Source organism: Panthera uncia, chromosome D1 (assembly GCF_023721935.1).
Source record: "Panthera uncia isolate 11264 chromosome D1, Puncia_PCG_1.0, whole genome shotgun sequence".
Taxonomy (NCBI): domain Eukaryota; kingdom Metazoa; phylum Chordata; class Mammalia; order Carnivora; family Felidae; genus Panthera; species Panthera uncia.
The window spans coordinates 8117671-8136914 of NC_064808.1; the positions used below are offsets into that span (position 1 = coordinate 8117671).

General features: G+C 58.2%; 2 protein-coding genes across 6 annotated transcripts; both read left to right on the forward strand.

The window, feature by feature from the left end:
- The first annotated feature begins 13 nt into the window (after positions 1 to 13).
- On the forward strand, positions 14 to 9373 carry EML3 (EMAP like 3). Of its 5 annotated transcripts, none has more exons than XM_049644789.1 (22): positions 33 to 326; positions 1151 to 1322; positions 1394 to 1648; positions 1746 to 1859; positions 2895 to 2962; positions 3128 to 3251; positions 3472 to 3642; positions 3840 to 3909; positions 3996 to 4106; positions 4352 to 4447; positions 4833 to 4988; positions 5144 to 5285; positions 5701 to 5852; positions 5935 to 6060; positions 6144 to 6275; positions 6742 to 6809; positions 7315 to 7403; positions 7475 to 7572; positions 7702 to 7789; positions 8314 to 8412; positions 8711 to 8841; positions 8936 to 9239. In XM_049644789.1, exons 1-22 carry the CDS (start codon positions 305 to 307, stop codon positions 9137 to 9139), a joined length of 2688 nt encoding a protein of 895 aa, XP_049500746.1. In that variant the 5' UTR covers positions 33 to 304; the 3' UTR covers positions 9140 to 9239. The 5 variants fall into 5 exon arrangements, 4 of the variants coding, with proteins under 4 accessions (XP_049500746.1, XP_049500754.1, XP_049500764.1 ...); XM_049644797.1 differs by having other exon boundaries at positions 34 to 326; positions 1397 to 1648; XM_049644807.1 differs by having other exon boundaries at positions 37 to 326; positions 8821 to 8841; positions 8936 to 9373.
- Positions 9374 to 9680: 307 nt separating this feature from the next.
- MTA2 (metastasis associated 1 family member 2) lies at positions 9681 to 18367 on the forward strand. Its single transcript, XM_049644826.1, has 18 exons — positions 9681 to 10177; positions 10917 to 10984; positions 11639 to 11732; positions 13332 to 13449; positions 13602 to 13665; positions 13823 to 13940; positions 14236 to 14338; positions 14516 to 14615; positions 14754 to 14942; positions 15046 to 15120; positions 15246 to 15304; positions 15520 to 15617; positions 15737 to 15876; positions 16136 to 16364; positions 16568 to 16657; positions 16945 to 17063; positions 17173 to 17321; positions 17541 to 18367. Exons 1-18 carry the CDS (start codon positions 10150 to 10152, stop codon positions 17704 to 17706), a joined length of 2007 nt encoding a protein of 668 aa, XP_049500783.1. The 5' UTR covers positions 9681 to 10149; the 3' UTR covers positions 17707 to 18367.
- Positions 18368 to 19244: the final 877 nt, after the last annotated feature.

Sequence of the window (19244 nt, forward strand, 5' to 3'; positions counted from 1 at the left end):
CTCCGCGTCCGGCGCCTGTTTGTGCCGCGGCGCTGGGGCCCCGGACGGCCCCGCCACCCCACCCCCGGGAGCCGAGAGCGGCCCCGGGAGAGTCCGAGGCCCCGGCGGGTCCTGGAGCCTGCCGCCCCCGCTCCACAGCGCCCCCTCCAGGCCCTTTCCCCGCGCCCGACAGCGCCCCCGGGGGGTGGCACGGCACCCTTGCGCGCGCGCCCCGGGGTGCTTCCCCTTCCCCTCTCCCTGGCCATGGCCCCGGCGGCTTAGAAGCCTCCCCCGCCGCCGCCGCTCGGAGCAAGCCGGGGGCCGGATGGACGGGGCCGGGGGGCCCGGTGAGTACGGGGCGGGGCGGGCGGCGTGCCCCTTCCCGGAGCGCCGGCCGGTCGGCCGCTGCCTGTGCCCGACGGCTGTCTGGCGGCGTCCCCGCGTGCTCCTCGGCCTCAGGGGTTCTGAGCATCCTCCACTGTTCCTCAGGTCGCTCTCCCTAGTTATTTGGATCTCCTACTGTCATTTCGAACTTCCTCAACGTCATCCTATTCCCCATGTTATTCTGGGCCCCTCGATGTTTCTCTGCCCCCTATGTTATTCCGGGCCTCTTCTCATGGTATTTCGGGTCGTTTTACTTCTGACCCGTTACCCTGGGACCTTCACTGTGACTCCGTCTCCACCGATACCCTCTCCTGTCATTCTCGATCTCTCCTCCTGGTCCTGTGAGCCCTCAGATGACTGTACTCTTCGGGGCGCCCTCTGCTTCTCGCGCCCCCTTCTCAGTTTCTCTGCCTGCCTTGGAGACCTGAGCTTTGCTCTGGGGTGGGCCGTCATCCCGCGCCGGCGCTGCGCCTCCCTCTGTGGTTCCCACGTTCCTGGGCAGTACTCCATATTTTCCCCCTGGTACTCCATGGTACTCCCTGTCTTTGCGGAGGTTGAGACAGCAGCAGGAAGGGAGCCTTGCCAGGCTCCTCGCCTGCCCTGCCAGAAGGAGGCCCTTGATTCTCTACCACCCACCTCCTCCCCTCCGGGCCAGCCTCCAAGCCCGGGGCTGCTTGAAGGGGGTAGTCCTATCGGACGAATGCAAGGTCGGAGGGAAGTCAGAATCCCCTCAACCCTTTTCTTCAGGTGGTGGGTACATTCTGAGTGCTTCTTGCCCTTTTCCCAGGTGAGGGCCCTGCTCAGGAGGCCCTGCAGTCCTTGAGCCGGCGGCTTCAGGTGCAGGAGAAGGAGATGGAGCTGGTTAAGGCGGCCCTGGCAGAAGCCCTCCGCCTGCTGCGGCTGCAGGCGCCCCCGAACTCCCTGCAGGACCCTGGCGCCCCAGCTCCTACAAGGGACAGGTAGGCAGGTTGTCACGCCCTCTTCTTCCGAGGGCCTCTGGGGGCATCAGGTTGACTCACTGTCTCCCCAGCAGCCCTGCAGCCCCCCCAGGACTGCCACCCACGTGCAGCCCCTCCTTGGTGAGCCGGGGCACCCAGACGGAGACAGAGGTTGAGATGCAGCCGTCCCCTGGACCCCCCGGCCTGAGCAATGGGCCCCCAGCCCCACAGGGGGGCAGTGAAGAGCCTAGTGGGACCCAGTCTGAAGGAGGGGGCAGCAGCAGCAGTGGTTCCCCTGGCCCCCCAGGGATCCTCAGGCTTGTGCAGCCCCCACAGCGCGTTGACACGTAAGTGTCCCGTGGCAGGGGCCAGGAGGGCCGGCGGAGGGACTGGGAAGCGCGAGGAGAGGGAACGATCTTTACCAGCTCACTATGCTCCTACCAGGCCACGGAGAAATTCTTCCTCCTCCTCATCCCCCTCAGAGCGGCCTCGGCAGAAACTCTCCCGGAAGGCAGCTTCCTCGGCCAACCTGTTATTGCGGTCAGGGAGCACAGAGAGGTGGGCGAGGCTCCCGCCACCCCCAACCCGCCCCACCCCACGCTCAGGCTCTTGACTTTCCACATCCCTCACCTCACTTCCCTGGGTGGGGTGGGGGGACCTCATCGCCCAACACGAAGGAAGGAACAAGCCCCCCAGGGGCGCCTGCTGTGTACCCGGCACTGTGCTAAACCCTCGACCTCCTCCCATCTCATTCAGTTCCCACGACATCCTTGGGGGGGTAGGTGGTCTCATGGTGTTCATTGTCCAGGTGAGGAAGCAGGCTCAGAGAGGGTAAGTCATTTGTCTCGGGTCACACAGCCAGAACTAGGATCTGAACCCTCCTCTCCCTGACTTCAGTTCCATCATATCACCACATACCTTCCAGGATTCCGAGAGGTCCCAAAAAGCTCTCGCGATTTTCCTGGATGACCGTTTTTGGAGTTTTCCCCCCACTGCCCCTCACCGCCCCCACCCCCACCCCCAACCACGCTTTATTTCTACAGAGCAAGGGGGAAATTCTAGTGGCTGAACACAGTTGTCTCAGAGTCTGTACAGGCCCCAGGACACCTGAGTGTTCATTCTAGCCATGTCCTCGGTTTCCCCTGTATTCTCAGAAGAGAAGTCACTACGTTTTTGATCTAATGACAGCTATCTGTGGAATTCACCTGTTACTTTCCCCTTGAGAGATAAAGACTTTCTTGCTGACCTCCCAGATCCCTGAAAGGCAGGGCTGGTGTACATTCTGGATTCACTTTGGTCCCATTTTACCGATGGAGAAATGAAAAGGTCAACCAGAAGCCTGGTAGTCTAGAGGAAAGGGCTCCCCCCTGTCATGCGGCCGCACTGGCTCTTACAAGCTTTATGGCCTGAATCTTCTCATCTCTTACATGGAGCTGAGAGTCCCCATCTACTCTGGGGCTCCGAATGCAAACTAAAAGCCTGCAGAGATGACTCTGTAGGTCTCTGGAGTAACCTCCTTTCTTGTGTTCTGCCCTTCCCCACTTAGGTCTTGGGCCCTGACCCCATCCCTATGCTTTTCTCTCTTCCCAACAGCCGTGGGGGGAAAGACCCCCTCTCCAGCCCCGGGGGTCCTGGGTCTCGGAGAAGCAACTACAATTTGGGTACGTACAGAGGAGTGAATAACTTGGATGACAGTGTTAGGGTTTGGGCGACAGCCCTGAGAGCTATTTTGGGGGACCTGTGAGGTGTGGTGGGTAGAGTTCTGCTCTGGCTTTCCTGGAAGGGAGGCTGCAGGGTGGTGGTTGACACCCCCCTTTTCTCTGTAGAAGGCATCTCAGTGAAGATGTTCCTTCGCGGCCGCCCCATTACCATGTACATCCCGTCTGGCATCCGCAGCCTTGAGGAGCTGCCCAGCGGCCCACCCCCGGAGACCCTCAGCCTTGACTGGGTGTATCCTGCCCCCTCCAATCCCCCAGGAGCCACCTTAACCATCTTGGGAACCCCCCCTTCTTTATGGTTTCCCCCTGGACCTGCGGGATCAGGGAGCCCTCTGAATCCTCCCCTACCACCCTCTGCCGATGGTGCTGCCAGCCAGAAGGGCTTCCGTTGCCCCCTCTTCCTCACTCTGCCCTTGATCTGACCCTTTCCTTGACTGTGATCCCCACTCCAGTTACGGGTACAGGGGTCGTGACTCCCGCTCTAATCTGTTTGTGCTGCGCTCTGGGGAGGTGGTCTACTTTATCGCCTGTGTGGTGGTGCTGTACCGGCCCGAGGGAGGCCCAGGGGGTCCTGGAGGTGGCGGCCAGCGACATTACCGGGGCCACACGGACTGTGTTCGATGGTGAGGGGCCTGGGACCTGGGAGTGGGTGGGCGGCTCTAGGCGTGGGGATGGTGGGCTTGGCAGGAGCAGGGTCTGGGTCGGTGTGGAGGAGCAGGAGAGTAGAGTCGCCTTGCTGCTCTGCAAGCATGGAGAAGGTGTCCTGAAGGGTCTTGAGAGACCGACCCCCTTCCCTAGAGTGTCTCCTCCCCCCACTTAGTCTGGCCGTCCACCCCGATGGTGTTCGTGTAGCCTCAGGACAGACAGCTGGAGTGGATAAAGATGGAAAGGTAAGACCAAAGCCCAACACCAGGCAGACAGGATGAAATTCCAGCCTGGCTTTCCTTCATACCCCTGACCCCTTCTCCTCACCCAGCCCCTGCAGCCTGTGGTTCACGTCTGGGACTCAGAGACACTGCTGAAGCTGCAGGAGATTGGACTGGGGGCCTTCGAGCGGGGCGTGGGAGCCCTGGCCTTTTCAGTTGCGGTGAGCTGACCCCAAAGCCTCTAGACCCCCATCTTCCTTGCCCAGGAACCTCATTCTTGCACTTCACCGGGAAGCCTCAGAAGTTCTGGCCTTCCTGAACCTGACTCCGCCGGTTCTCCTGAGAAAGGAGCAGGTGTCCCCTTCTCCTGCCCGCTCAACTTGTGATGGCAGCCCTTGCCTAATGACCATGAACCCACAGACTTCTAGCCCTCACTCGGCCCCTCCGATGTGTCCCCCATTCTCAGGATCAGGGTGCTTTTCTTTGTGTGGTGGATGATTCCAATGAGCACATGCTGTCCGTGTGGGACTGCAGCCGGGGCACAAAGCTGGCTGAGATCAAGGTGAGGAGTCCAGGCGGCCTGGCGGGGCACCGTGGTTAGGGGCCTGGGGGCAGTGAAGTATAGAGAGCTGCAGACTTACCCATACGTTGACTTCCTTTCTGGCTGGGTCACCTGGAGGAAGCCCCCTAGCCTCTCTGAGGCTGTAAATGGGGATTTCAGAAGTTCTGGCTTCCCGAGGGATAATGTCTTAGGCATTAGGGTGGTTCTGGCATCGTGAGTGACAGGGAGGGGTGCCCTGAGGGGACCAGGGTCTGGGTCCAGAAGGAAGGCTTGTCCTGGGGTTTCAGGATATCAGCAGACCGGCTGTCAGGCTGCAAACTGAAGAGTCAAGTCAAGTGAAGGTGCTCAGGGCTTGGGGTGGCTGAATCTGGTATCTTCCCCTCAGAGTACAAATGACTCAGTCTTGGCCGTTGGCTTCAGCCCTCGCGACAGCAGCTGCATTGTCACCAGTGGGAAATCGCATGTCCACTTCTGGAACTGGAGTGGAGGAGCAGGGGTTCCTGGGAACGGGACTCTCACCCGGAAACAGGGTGTCTTTGGGGTGAGGCGTGGATGGGTGTGGGGTGGGGTGGGGGGAGGACAGAGTGGGGATGGAAGCATTGGTCTGAATACCTTAGACCCTGATACCACCCAGCTGGCAAGGGTCTGTGACTTTCAGTCTTTGGCCTTCCCTTTGATCTCTGCTCTCTCCCCTAGAAATACAAGAAACCCAAGTTTGTCCCTTGCTTTGTGTTCCTCCCGGATGGGGACATTCTTACTGGGGACTCAGAGGGGAACATTCTCACCTGGGGACGGAGCCTCTCAGATGCCAGGACCCCAGGCAGGGGTGGGGCCAAAGGTATGTGGTTGGGGGTGGCACCTGGGAAGTCTAGTACCCCAGAGGGTCTGTGGGAAACAGAGGATTTTCCTTTTTTTTTTTTTTTTAACCATGAGAATTGATAGATCTCTGTGGACCCTCTAGAAAGGCCGGCTGGAAGGGTAGGGGCGACACGGCTGGGGCTTTGGAGTCTGCCAGATCCTGGGTTCAGATTCCAGTTTTGCCACTAGTTGCGTGGCCTTTAGGAAGTTACCTCACTTCTTTGAGCCTCGGTTGTTCAGTCTGTAAAGTGGGTAAAATAATAGCTGAGGATCAGAGATCACATTCAGTAGGTGCTCAGCGGCTAGGAGTTATTGTGTTGTGACGGCCAAGGCTGCCTCTGTTCCCCACTTCCCTGTACCCCCACAGCATGACCCACTCGTGACTTTGCCAACAGAGACCTATGGGATTGTGGCCCAGGCCCATGCTCACGAAGGTTCCATCTTTGCCCTGTGTCTCCGGCGGGATGGGACTGTACTGAGTGGTGGCGGACGGGACCGCCGGCTGGTCCAGTGGGGGCCGGGATTGGTGGCTCTCCAGGAGGCTGAGGTGAGGGCTAGCCTGGGGTCGAAGGAGGGAGTGGGGAGAGGAATGGCCAGGGGGCCCCTGACTTCATGCCACCGTTCTGCAGATTCCTGAACACTTTGGGGCTGTGCGGGCCATTGCTGAGGGGCTGGGCTCCGAGCTGCTGGTGGGAACCACGAAGAATGCATTGCTGAGGGGAGATCTGGCGCAGGGCTTCTCCCCTGTAATCCAGGTTGGAGGGCCAAGGGCTCCAGGGAGGAGGGTGGGAAGTGCTACTGAGGAGGGGCAGAGGTAACAGCCCGTGATCTGCTGCAGGGTCACACCGATGAGCTCTGGGGGCTCTGCACACATCCCTTCCAGAACCGTTTTCTCACCTGTGGCCATGACCGACAACTCTGCCTGTGGGATGGGGAGGGCCATGCGCTGGCCTGGAGCATTGACCTCAAGGTAGAGCCCCGTGTCCCTGGATCCCCAGTGCCACACCCACCATGGCTTCTGTGGACACCACTCCTTCCCCAGCATCCCTCTTCCTTCTCCCAGGGGCAGCCACTTTGTACTGGTATGGCTGTGTTGGCTACCAAAATCTGCATTCTTCTGTGCAGGTGCCTCCAGTGTCCCCTAGGCACTGTCCCCCCCCCCCTTCCCCCCAACCCCCCGACCCCCCTTTGATCCAGCAACAAATGGTTAATCTCTGGCACAGCCTCCTAGCTCAGTTCTGGTTGTTAAATATGTTGAGTATCGCCTAGTTTAGGCTCCAGTGACACCCTGCCTCCACCCCAGGTCTACTGTCCCTCTCCTCCCTGTCTCATCCTTGGGAGGAGAAGGCTTTGGTGTTACCAACATGACGAGGTGTCTGTCCAGGAACCTTCACTAGAAAGGCATCTTCTTGAATTCACCTTCTCCCCCCTCCCAGGAGACTGGTCTCTGTGCTGACTTCCACCCCAGCGGGGCAGTTGTGGCCGTAGGACTGAACACAGGGAGGTGAGAGGAGCCAGGATTCCTGGGAGGGGAAAGCAGGAGCTTTGGGAAGGGCCCCTGGTAATGGGGTGGCAGGGGAGGAGTGTGGCTCAGGAGCCCCAACCGCACCTTCTCGTTCCTCAGTGCTTTTCTCTGCAGCCCGGGCCTCCCCTGCTCTGCTTGTGGCAACTGTCATCACACCCAACCACTCTCCCCTTTGAGCCTGGGAGTGGCAGCTTAGGATAGAAAAGCTGTGGGGGGGATAGGAGGGACATGGGAGAGACTGACACAGGGAAGTGACAGGCTTACAGACTCCATAAGGTTCCTGTATTCTTTTCTTAGAGGCATCAGAAGCCCCTCACTCTTTCTCTCTCCTTAGCGTCTTCCAATTTCCTGGCATAAGAATGCAGCGGCAACCTGTCTACATCACAGCCTTTCTGTTGGCGTCTCTGACGCTCTCCAACTTGCCAACCCCTACGTTGCCCAGGATGGGTAACCTCACACCTGCTTTCCACCCCCTCCCTTCCAGGTGGCTGGTTTTGGACACAGAGACCAGAGAGATCGTGTCTGATGTCACTGATGGCAATGAGCAGCTCTCAGTGGTCCGGTACAGCCCAGGTGGGAGCCACCCCCACCCTGGACCCAGACCTGTCCCTGGCCCTTCCCTCTCTGAGTGACTGTCTTTATAGATGGGTTGTACCTGGCCATCGGTTCCCATGACAACATGATCTACATCTATAGCGTTTCCAGTGAGGGTGCCAAGTCCAGCCGCTTTGGCCGCTGTGTGGTGAGGAAGCCGGGGTGGAGGGTGGGGCATTGCCATAGCAGGTAAACTGGAAGGGCTCTCATGCACTAAGGGGGACCTGGGGATGGGAAATGGTAGCTACATTTTTAGTCTCTTGACCCTTGCTCCCAGGGTCACTCCAGCTTCATCACTCACCTTGACTGGTCCAAAGATGGGAATTTCATCATGTCCAATTCTGGGGACTATGAGATCCTTTACTGTGAGTGGCTGTAGGGGAGAGCATGGGGAATGGGTAATCGGCTGGGTTTTGTTTCGGGGTGGGAGGCTCCTGGTTGGGAGGGGACGAAGAGTATGTAGGCAGCTCCAGGTAGAGATGGGGCTGAAGTGGAGTTGGAATTGTTCAGGTAGGAGAAATATTGTGAATTGAAAAGCCCTACACGGTTTTACACCATGCCTTTCCCCACGAGGACTTGAGGGAGTTGAGGAACGTACTAGGAAAAGATTGTTTAGGACAAGTTTCTCAGCAGGTGTGGAGGAATTGACTTAGCCAGGGAGGAAGAACTGATGAGAAGCTGTTAGGGGAACTTCAGAACTTCAAGAATCAGGAATTGCACGGGGCTGGGTTTTGCCCTGGGCTGAGGGCTACCAAGGTGACCAGATCACATGCCATTACCTCAAGCTAGTCTTTCCAACCTACCCTTCCCGGTGGGTGGGTCGGTGGGTGGGTGTCTTGCCAACCGAGGGCAGGGGGAGAGCTGAGTTGGGTGGGCTCCCTCCCCCCAGGGGACGTGGCTGGAGGCTGCAAGCTGCTGAGGAATCGCTATGAGAGCCGAGACCGGGAGTGGGCCACCTACACCTGCGTGCTGGGCTTCCATGTCTATGGTGAGCAGGGCCTCCGAACCTTGCGGGGTGGGGTGGGGTGGGGTGGGGTGTGCGGGGTAAGGTGGAGCCCGCACTGGGCTCGGAATGCTGGGCATGTGTCAGAGGGGTGGGTGTCAAGAAACCGGCAGATCCAGCCCAGGAGGCCCCTCAGGCCCTCGGTGGCTGCCGGGACCGGGAAGGATTGCCTGGAACGCGGCCGGTGGGCGGCCTCGGCTGCCTGACCGCCGGAAACGGTGCGGAGCCTGGGCCGTGGGTGGCCGCGGGGAGGAGGCCATACTGAGGCCGGCTGCTGTGCTAGGCGTGTGGCCAGACGGCTCGGATGGCACCGACATCAACTCCCTGTGCCGCTCCCACAACGAGCGAGTGGTGGCCGTGGCCGACGACTTCTGCAAAGTGCACCTGTTCCAGTACCCGTGCGCGCGCGCCAAGGTGAGGCCTCCAGGGGCCTCTGGGGCCGGGCGGGCGGGGGCCGCCGGGTCCAGGGCTCCCCGGCCGCCGCAGCTCGGTCTTCTTTCCCGCCCAGGCTCCGAGCCTCGTGTACGGCGGCCACGGCAGCCACGTGACCAGCGTCCGGTTCACGCACGACGACTCGCACCTCATCTCGCTGGGCGGCAAGGACGCCAGCATCTTCCAGTGGCGAGTGCTGGGCGCTGGGGGCGCGGGGCCGGCGCCCGCCACGCCCTCTCGAACCCCCTCCCTGTCCCCCGCCTCCTCTCTCGATGTCTGACCGCTGCCGGAGGGGAGCCACCGGCCCTGCGGCGCGGCCCCGCCCACCCGAAACCCCCAGGACCAGGGGCCGACTTTTCCTCGACTTCGAGACATTCCCGATCGCGCGTTTCCCTGGAGGGGGCGAACGGCACCCCCGCACACACTGTAGAGACCCGCTGGCTGAGCCGGGCAGCCCCAGCCTGGGCCCTGACTCCTGCCGCCTGCTGAGGGGCAATAAACCAAAAGCAAAGTCGCCTCCCAGTCCTTTTGTGGGGCGCGGCTGGGCGCCTCCGGGGCCCTGTGGGGGTGGCGATGAAGGAAAAGAGGAGTTTGGAAGGAGTAGGGGAGCGTAGGCCACTCATGCAAATAACAGGCAAAGCCGCTTGCAAATAACCCGGCGGAGCGCAAAGGCGCGCGAGTCTTTTCGCGGCCGCAGGCGGAGTTGAGGGGCTCCGGCGAGGAGAGAGTTAAGCCCAACACCTCTCCCGCCCTCGGAGGAGGGGCCGAGCTGCAACGGAAATAACCGAGCGCCGGGCCGCGGTTGGCCGGAGGGAGCCGAACCTTTTCCGGAAGCAGCCGATCTCTGGGGTCTCGCTCTCCGACCTGAGCCGAGCGCCGGGCCTTGTTCTCCGGATCGGCCGAAGGTGTTCCGGAAGGAGGCGAAACCCGAGGCGGGCAGGGCAAGCCTTCCCCGCGGCCGGCAGATCCCAACGTCTGGTGGGGCTCGGCGAGGGCGGGGAGAGTCAGAACCTGGCTCCGGTCCGGCGGGAGCCGAGCTTGTTCCGGAAGAGGCCGAGCGGACCGGCGCTGGCCTCGGCGTCCCGGGCGTGAGGCGGTAGCTGCGGCGGCGACAGCGCGGGCCGGGATGAACCGCGACGGCTGAGGCAGCGGAGGTGCCGGCTACGCGGGCCCGACCGAGACTTCCGCGAAGCGCCAGCCCCGCGCTCGGGGCTTCGCCTCGAGCCGAGCCCTGCCCCCGCGAGCCTCCCGGACCCCTTTGTGCGGCCGGAGGCGGCGGCGGGAACGGCCATGGCGGCCAACATGTACCGGGTGGGGGGTGAGTACCGGGGAAGGGGCTGCGGGGCCCGGGGCGGGAGAAGTCGGGGACCGGGGCTGGAGAGGCTCGGCACCCGGCAGCGCGGGGAGCCGCGTCCGGGGCGGCGTGGTCCCGAGCGCGGACCGGAACCGGAACCGGGAGCACGGGGAGCGAGGGTGCGGGGACGGCGACGCGGCCGGGCGCCGAGGCCCCCCGGAGAGCCTGCGGGCTGCCCCGACGGCACTCTCGGGGCTGCGTCTGGGGCCCCGGGTCGGGAGTGGGGCCTGGGAAAGTGGTGCGGAAGGAGCTGACAGGGCAGGCAGGGGGCACCAAGGGCCGAGGCGTCCGCTCTGCCGCCTGAGCGGGACCGCCGGGAGGTTTCCTCTCCCCCGGGGCGTTATTGTGCGCCTGGGTTCGAAAAGGCGAGGGCACTGGAGCGAACAATTGCCGATGCCGGGGCGCAACTCCATCGCTGAATTGTGGGGACTGCAGGGGGACCCCCTGCTTCTTGTCTCTTCGTTGAGGCTCACTTTTGAGAGAAAGATCTGATATTAGAACTCGGTGGTCAGGGGTGGTGGTGGCGGGGGGGGGGAAGTCCCTCATTTTCTCGTAGTCTCTCTACTTCCACATTTCAGCGTTCTCTCTACCTGGACCCTTATTCTTTTGGTCCCCTCAGGCCTCTTTTCTCTCAGACCCTGGTGCTCTGGCTTTCCCATCTCCTCCTCTGATCTTCCCGGTGCTTCCCCACCCCCTCCTACAGATTACGTCTATTTTGAGAACTCTTCCAGCAATCCTTACCTGGTTAGACGGATTGAGGAGCTCAACAAGGTGAGTGGAGCAGAGTCCCACCCCTGCCCCTTCGGGTACCTCCCTCCCTCCAGGGGGTCTTTTTTTTCCTGAGGTCACTAACTTCAGGTGGAAGAGAGAGAGATCCAGAGAAAAACCAGCCCTAATCCTGAGTGCCCATTCATATTCATTCATTCATTCATTTATTCATTCAGTGTATTCAGGAAAGGCTTTTGAGAGCTAGGTGGGCGCTTTCTTATTCCTTCTCTTGGGGGCTAAGGAAAGGGAAAGTCTAGGGGAAAAAAGTTTGGAAGTTGTCCTTAAATGCGAGTCTCTTTATTTGTAATTTCTTTGGGTGTCTGGGTGGCTCAGTGGGTTGAGGGTCCGACTCAGTTTTGGCTCAGGTCACGGTTCCAGGGTTGTGGGATGGAGACTTGAGTTGGGCTCCATGCTGAGCGTGGAGTCTGCTTGAGATTCTCATTCTCTCTCTCTCCCCACCTCCCCTCTCCCCAGCTCACGCTCTCTGTCTCTTAAAAAAAGAAAATTATAAAAAAAAAAACAAAAAAAACCCCTCATAGTTTCTTGGGTTTTTCTATTTACACCCCTTAGAAACTACTTCGTGCTTAGTTTCTTCTTCACGTGTTTCCACTTTAAAACAACCCGTTTTAACTGCAGTTTTCCTCCCCCCTCCCTTAGACAGCGAATGGAAACGTGGAGGCAAAGGTTGTGTGCCTTTTCCGGCGAAGGGACATTTCTAGTAGCCTCAACAGCCTGGCCGATAGCAATGCCAGTGAGTGTCTTCGTACCCCCACCCCACCCCCACCTTCCCTGCCTCCCCCTTCCCATGATCTGAGGTCTGGGCATGTCCCTGCAGGTGTTTCCCCTGGTAGCATGCCCAAAGCCCGGGTGTGAGTTTGGGGGTGGGAGATGCCTGGTCTCCAGAGGGAGGCCTGTTTTTACACGTTGGGGTTGGAAGCAGGGTGGAGAGACGATGATAAGGAAAGCCAGAATATGACTTGTGTGGGAGTGTGTGTATCTGAACGATAGGTGGAAAAGAGATGGTGGTACTTAAATAGGGGAGGAAGAAGAGCTGTAGAGAAGCAGGACCCTTGAGGGACAGTTTTGGGTACATTGGGACGATGGGTGGTGATTGTAAAGGTCAAGGTGAAGAGGAAGAGGTTGTACTGAGAAGCTTGCAGGACAGGGAAGCAGCCTAATTTTGTGGTCGCGAGAATACATTGAAAGGGCAGAATAGGAAGCTCGGAAAGTTATCTTTGCCCTTTTTGCTCTTTCCCACCTCTTCCGTCCTTCTCCAATCCATTTTATATCTTTGCCTTTTGCCTTCTCTTCCTTCTCTTTATGATTTTATCTTTTTTAAAAAAAATTACGTCCTGTTTTCCTTAGTTGATTTTCCCTTTCCTGCTTTGGCTTTCTTTCCTCTTTCTCTTGTTCCTCCTTAAATTATTTGCCTTATTTCAGGCTGCTTTGAGCACGAAGGGGTTAACAAGGAGCTAGGCCTACCAAGTTCCCTGGCCCTCTGGGGTTTCCAGCCCCATCTGGCAGGGGCTGACCTTGGCCTTGTCCAATCAGAAGGGGTGGGGGGTGTGGTCCCCCCTTGCCTTAGCACAGGGTTTCACACAGGGTTTCCGGAGCACACAGGCGAGGGGTGGAGCCCGCTGCACCCCCACCCCCCTTCTCCCTGAGGTTGGGAACAATGCACCAATGAGCCTGGGCCTGTGGCTCTCCTGCCCCCTCCCACTTTGGGTGGCACTCAGCCAAGTTAACCCTTCTCACCAGGGTTTCAGGGCAAGTCGCAGCTCCTGGGAAGGAAGGTGTTGGCACTGGCTTGGGAAATACTGTCCTTGGAAGCCCCACAAACTTAGTAGTCAAGTGGACAGCGAAGGATTGTTACGGTTGCCTGATGTTTAAGAGCAAAGAGTCTCCTGAACTCTGAAAAGAAAAACTAGTAAACACAACCTTATGTGACAGTTGTTCACCATATTGGGTTTCTGAACCTCAGGCTGGTTTCGCAGGAGAGACGAGTGTGATGTTCCTGCTGGGCCTAGTGTGGGCAGACTTGTGCTTTATGAGTGGCATCTGAGCGTCGGTACCTGGGTTTGGGATGGGTTTCTGTGGCATTCTTTGTACTCTCAGCAGCTGTTCCCAAGGCACTGGTGATGGGGAGCTGGGAGGCCCGGAACAGCGGAGAGGGCTAGGGGGAGAGGGCTCAGTGGGAAAGCTGGTGGCTGTAGGTATAAACGGCAGATGCCTGGGGAATGTGAAAAAAAAGCCAGCTGGGATAGGAAGTGTTTTCCCGGGGTCAAAGTTTCCAAGGTGGCTTCTTTCTGAATTAGTTTCTGACTTGACTTCTTCCTCCTTAATCTCCCAGGGGAGTTTGAGGAGGAATCAAAGCAGCCAGGGGTGTCAGAGCAGCAGCGACATCAACTGAAGCACCGGGAGCTTTTTCTTTCTCGGCAATTTGAATCGTTACCAGCCACCCACATAAGGTATAGGACAATCGGTTGGGGGGGGGGGGGGGGCGCTGTGGCCGGTGTGCACTTCTTTAGAAGATGGAGAGGAGGGGCGTGGTGGCATAATGGAAGTGCTGTGGAGAAGGAATGAGGAGCTCACCTAGGGTTTTCGGACCTCTCTTCTGTAGGGGGAAATGTAGCGTGACCCTCTTGAATGAGACCGACATCTTGAGCCAATATTTGGAAAAGGAGGTGAGAAAGAGGTGTGGGGGGAAAGAAGGAGGGGAGTGGGTGTGCCCAGAAGGCAAGAGGAGAGTAGGACTGGAATGAGGTTCAGGTCCACAGACCGCCTGTCATGGGAACGCTGGATGCTCCCCACCGCCCGCTTACCTTTTCTTCCTGGCTCCAGGACTGCTTTTTTTACTCACTGGTGTTCGACCCCGTGCAGAAGACGCTTTTAGCCGATCAGGGGGAGATCCGAGTTGGTTGCAAATACCAAGCTGAGATCCCAGATCGCCTGGCAGAGGGTAAGCAACAGGACGGAGCGTGCGGCCCCTGAGTCATGTAATGTCGTAGTTGCTGTGAATGGCGTGCTGCGGAGTCATAGGCTCCACGGCCTTCACGGCTCTGTGCCATCGCCCTGACAAGCTGGGACCTTGGGAACCTGCAAGGGGCCAGTGGGCACAGTCCTGAAAAGTCCGAGAGTTGAGGTGGCTGATAGAATCCACGCCAGAGGCACGGGGGGAGCGAGGTGCTGTTGTGTCAAGGCACCTGTTGTTCTCCTTTCCCTCTCCCTGATGTTGCCATTGCCCTGTTCCCCAGGAGAATCTGATAATCGGAACCAACAGAAGATGGAGATGAAGGTCTGGGACCCGGACAACCCTCTCACAGACCGGCAGATTGATCAGTTTCTCGTGGTGGCCCGGTGAGGGGTGGGTGGACGGGCAAGACGGGCTGGGGGCGGTGTGGACGCTCTGCATCGAATTCTCAGAGCTGGACTAGACTGGTTGTTTTGGCCTGCGTGGTTTTCCTTATCTGGCTTGGTTCCTCAGCTCACTCATGCTTTCTTCTCTCTCTCTTGACTTCTTAATATCTCCCTTAGGGCCGTGGGGACCTTCGCAAGAGCCCTAGATTGCAGCAGCTCCATTCGGCAGCCAAGCCTGCACATGAGTGCAGCCGCTGCCTCCCGAGATATCACGCTGGTGAGCAGAGGTTGCTGGGAAGTCGGGCAGGCTGGGCTCTGTGGGGACCTGCAGAGCCTGGGGACAGAGGAAGGGTCTCTGAGAAGCCCGGTGTGGAGGGTCTCAGGGCATCTGCATTGTTTCCCACCTTCCCGGTAGTTTCATGCCATGGATACGTTGCAGAGGAACGGCTACGACTTGGCTAAGGCCATGTCGACCCTGGTGCCCCAGGGAGGCCCAGTGCTGTGTCGGGACGAGATGGAGGAGTGGTCGGCCTCGGAGGCCATGCTGTTTGAGGAGGCCCTGGAGAAGTACGGCAAGGATTTCAATGATATTCGCCAGGATTTTGTAAGTGGACGGGGCTGGCAGGAGAGGTGGAAGAGACGACAGGTGAGGGAACGGGGACCCGGAGCCAGATGCCAGCTCAGCTTCCTTCCCTCTGCCTCCTTAGCTGCCTTGGAAGTCACTCGCCAGCATAGTCCAGTTTTATTACATGTGGAAAACCACAGACCGCTATATTCAGCAGGTATGGGCTGGGCTGGGAAGGCTGGACCAGGGGCCTCCTGCTCACCCCTGCCTTCGAAGTTGATGACATCGTCCTGTGGAGGTGCTCTGATCCTTCTCTTTCTTCCTTTTTTCCCCTTCTTGCAGAAAAGATTGAAAGCTGCTGAAGCAGACAGCAAACTGAAACAAGTCTATATCCCCACCTAGTAAGTGTGGTAGGTGGGGGAGGCTGGCATGTTTTCTTTTTCTCCCTCCCCACCCCCCCCCCCCCCCCCCCCCCCCCCCCCAGCAATGCTTTTCTCAGTGATTGGTGGTGACCACGGCAGGAGTCAGGGTCAGAGGGTCAAATGATCGGGAGGAGGTGGACGTGGATTCTCTTTCTTGACCGGTTCCTGGTTTCTCCCCACACTGTTCCTGTCAGTACTAAGCCAAATCCTAACCAGATCATCTCTGTGGGCTCGAAACCTGGCATGAATGGGGCTGGATTCCAGAAGGGCCTGACTTGCGAGAGCTGCCACAGTGAGTTTCAGGGAGGGGCAGGGATGTTGAGGGGGCTGAGGTCTTCTCTGGGCCAAGGACCTAAGGGCCTCAGGTGGCATATTTGTCCCAAACTCCCCCTTTTCTCCGTGTTCCTACAGCCACACAGTCTGCCCAGTGGTACGCCTGGGGCCCACCCAATATGCAGTGCCGCCTCTGTGCTTCCTGCTGGATCTACTGGAAGAAGTATGGGGGACTGAAGACCCCGACCCAGCTTGAGGGGGCTGCCCGGGGCACAACAGTAAGGACTGATGGGGAATAGGCAGGGGAGAGCAGTAAGCATAGTGATGTGAGCTTCAGGTGAAGGCCAGAACCTTAAAAGGTGGTTTGATGTGTGTGGGGTTGGGGAGGTGGTGCTTAGTGGTGGTTGGGGAGACGGGTGGGTGGGATGGTAGTAAAAAGATCAGGCGGGAATAAACTGCTTTTTGCAGAGAATGAAGGAAACAAGGGAGCCTCAGTGCCCATCCGTGTTCTCTCTTTTTCCTATGTCTTTCTTCCAGGAGCCACACTCGAGGGGTCATTTGTCTCGACCTGAAGCCCAGAGTCTCTCCCCCTATACGACCAGCGCCAACCGGGCCAAGCTACTGGCTAAGAACAGGCAAACATTCCTGCTTCAGACCACAAAGCTGACCCGTCTTGCCAGACGCATGTGCAGGGACCTGTTACAGCCGAGGAGGGCTGCCCGACGACCCTATGCCCCTATCAATGCCAATGCCATCAAGGCAGAGTGTAAGGGCAGGAGCGGTGGGGCTAGTGGCAGGCCTGGGTGCTCTGGCCAGAAAGCAGAGCAGAGACCAGTGTTTCTCTGGAGGTTTAATGACCACAGGGACAGCAGGCCACAGCGGTTTGATAGGAGGTTAGATGTGGCTCCTGGCCGTAGGAGAGGCCTGAGTAGCGAAGCCCCTTCAAAAGCTGTCATCTTTGCTCTCCAGGCTCCATTCGACTTCCTAAGGCTGCGAAAACTCCACTGAAGATTCACCCTCTGGTGCGGCTGCCCCTGGCAACTATTGTCAAAGATTTGGGTATGGGATGGGGAAACCAGACTGTGGGTATGGGATGGGGAACCAGTTAGATGGTTTCAGGGTCTCCGTCATCCTTTTACTACCATAGTCCAAAGAGATTTAGTTTAACAAACTGTACTCCTGTAGGTTAATAATGATTTTCATAGACTGTCCAATATTACCATAGTGAGCTAAGGCCACATTCCTGTGGTAGTTGCCAGACTGCTTTTGGGGATGCCCAGGGAAACTACATACAGAAGAGAAAACATGAAATTTCTCCAAGTTTTTTCCTGTTTTTTTCTTGGCAGTGGCCCAGGCACCTCTGAAACCAAAAACACCTCGGGGTACCAAGACACCGATCAACAGAAACCAGCTGACCCAGAACCGGGGTCTGGGGGGCATTATGGTGAAACGGGCCTATGAGACTGTGAGTTGACAGCTGGAGTGGGCCAGGCCGATTGGGCGGGCTTTTATTTCTGATAGGGATCTGTGAGCCCTCTCTCATTGTGCTGCCTGCACCCACCCCTCCTCTCCAGATGTCAGGAGCCGGGGTCCCCTTCTCTGCCAACGGAAGGCCTCTGGCCTCAGGGATTCGTTCAAGCTCACAGCCAGCAGCCAAGCGTCAGAAACTAAACCCGGCTGATGCTCCCAATCCTGTGGTGTTTGTGGCCACAAAGGATACCAGGTAGGGAGCCCACCCACCGTAGGAGGGGCTGAGAGGTTGATAACCCAGGTTGGTGGGTAAGGATAATAGGAATTCTGAACAAGACCAGCTCCAGAAGACTGGGTACGGGGTGGGGGTGCCAGGAAAGAATGGGCCAGAAGGCACACTATGGCATGGAATGGGGAAGGGGGTTTACCTTGAGGGTCCTGGCCTTCATTCCACTCTTCTTTTCCTGGCCAGGGCCCTGCGGAAGGCTCTGACCCATCTGGAAATGCGGCGAGCTGCTCGCCGGCCCAATTTGCCCCTGAAGGTGAAGCCACCACTGATTGCAGTGCGGCCCCCGGTCCCACTGTCTGCACCGTCACATCCTGCCAGCACCAATGAGCCTATTGTCCTGGAGGATTGAGCGTCTGCGGGGAGGGAGGGAGGTGGGCTGAAAGCTAGAGGGTGGGTGCCCAGGGCACCCACCCTCCCTTCCCTCTAGTATCAAAGGGAATGAGGAGTGAGGGAGGGCGGGAGCAAGTGTGTGTCCTTGGAGGGGTCGGGCGCCCTCTGGTGTTACCACTTGCGAGGCTCGTCCCCTTCCCATGCTTCTCCATGCCTGGTGGTGGAGGACACACTGCAGGAACTTGGTCCATTGTGGGAACCTAGCCTGTTTTGGGGGGTAGGACCCACAGTTGTCTTGGACAGTTTTGGGGGGGAGGGTTTTTTAATTTTTTAAAAATTTTGCCTCCCTTTTTGAAAGGGGATGGGGGAGGGGAAGAGTAAATTGATAGGAGGTGGTGGTACCTGGTTGGGGGAGGGGGGGCGTGCACTGCCATGACTATATCTTTTTTTTTTCTAATGGGGGTTTCTCTTCCTGTCCGGTGTCCGGACTTTCCTAATTGGAGTTTGAGGCCCCTAAGCTGGCATCAGCCCCAGCCCATGCTCTCTCTTTTCCTTCCCTCGCCTTGTCCCCTCTGCCTTTTGTACGCCAATTCTCAGAAATAAAGATCTTTTGTCCGTTTTTTTAACCTCGGATTCTGTAATTGGTTCTTATAGTAACAAATAAAAAGCTGTTTTCTTCAGCTTCTCCCGGCTCAGCTGTTCTCTGCCATGGGTGGGGGGTGGGGGGGAGGGGGGGAGGGGGTGGGGGAGGGTGGTGTCTTCAGTTGGAATAAAGGACAAAGGGATAAGAAAGAAGATACAGATGGTACAGATGGTGCTTGCCCTGGGGGCAGCTTTCTGAGATAGGCAGCATGGACAGGCAGACTGTTCCTGCTAGCTTTCTTGGGGGACCCAAACTGCTCCCCAGCTCCCTGTGGTGCTGGAACTCGAGCTCCATCTTGGTACAGATTCACTCAAAACAGAATCAGCTGACTCTGGTTGGTGGCTTCCACAGGAAGGGAGGCGTGAAGGTGCTTTTTCTTCTATTTCCCAACCCTTAGCTCTCAGGAAATTCTGGGAGTTGCTGGAAGCCAGGGCAAGATGTAGCCTACCTTGGGGGGGGGGGTACTGCAGTATCTTACCACCCAGCTCCGTGGTTTATTTGCACAAGTTGCCACTTCAAGGATTCCCAAGACCAGCCTCAGTAACTGCCTTGGCCTGAGCTCCACTCTAGTGCTGTCTCCTGCCTTTTTGGGTTTGGGAAACAAGCCTTAGCAGGGCCCAACAGGAGGAGCACCTTCGGAGAGTGAATAAGAGGTTAAGCCTGTTGTACGTGTTCCTTCCACACTTTAGAGATAGATAGGGGAACAGACTCAGCAGTTGAGACTTTGCTTAAGGTTTCGGATCTTGAGACGTCTGCTTCAGGTCCAGGGCGCTTTCCGCAGTCCGAAGCTGTGCGCTGACAGCCGCAGCAGGAACTGCTTAGCCCATCTGAGAGTCTTCTCCATGTCATGTTCTCTGTCCCCAGGGCCTCCCCAGCTCCTTTACTCTCCCCATTCTGAGCTTACACCCCGGCAG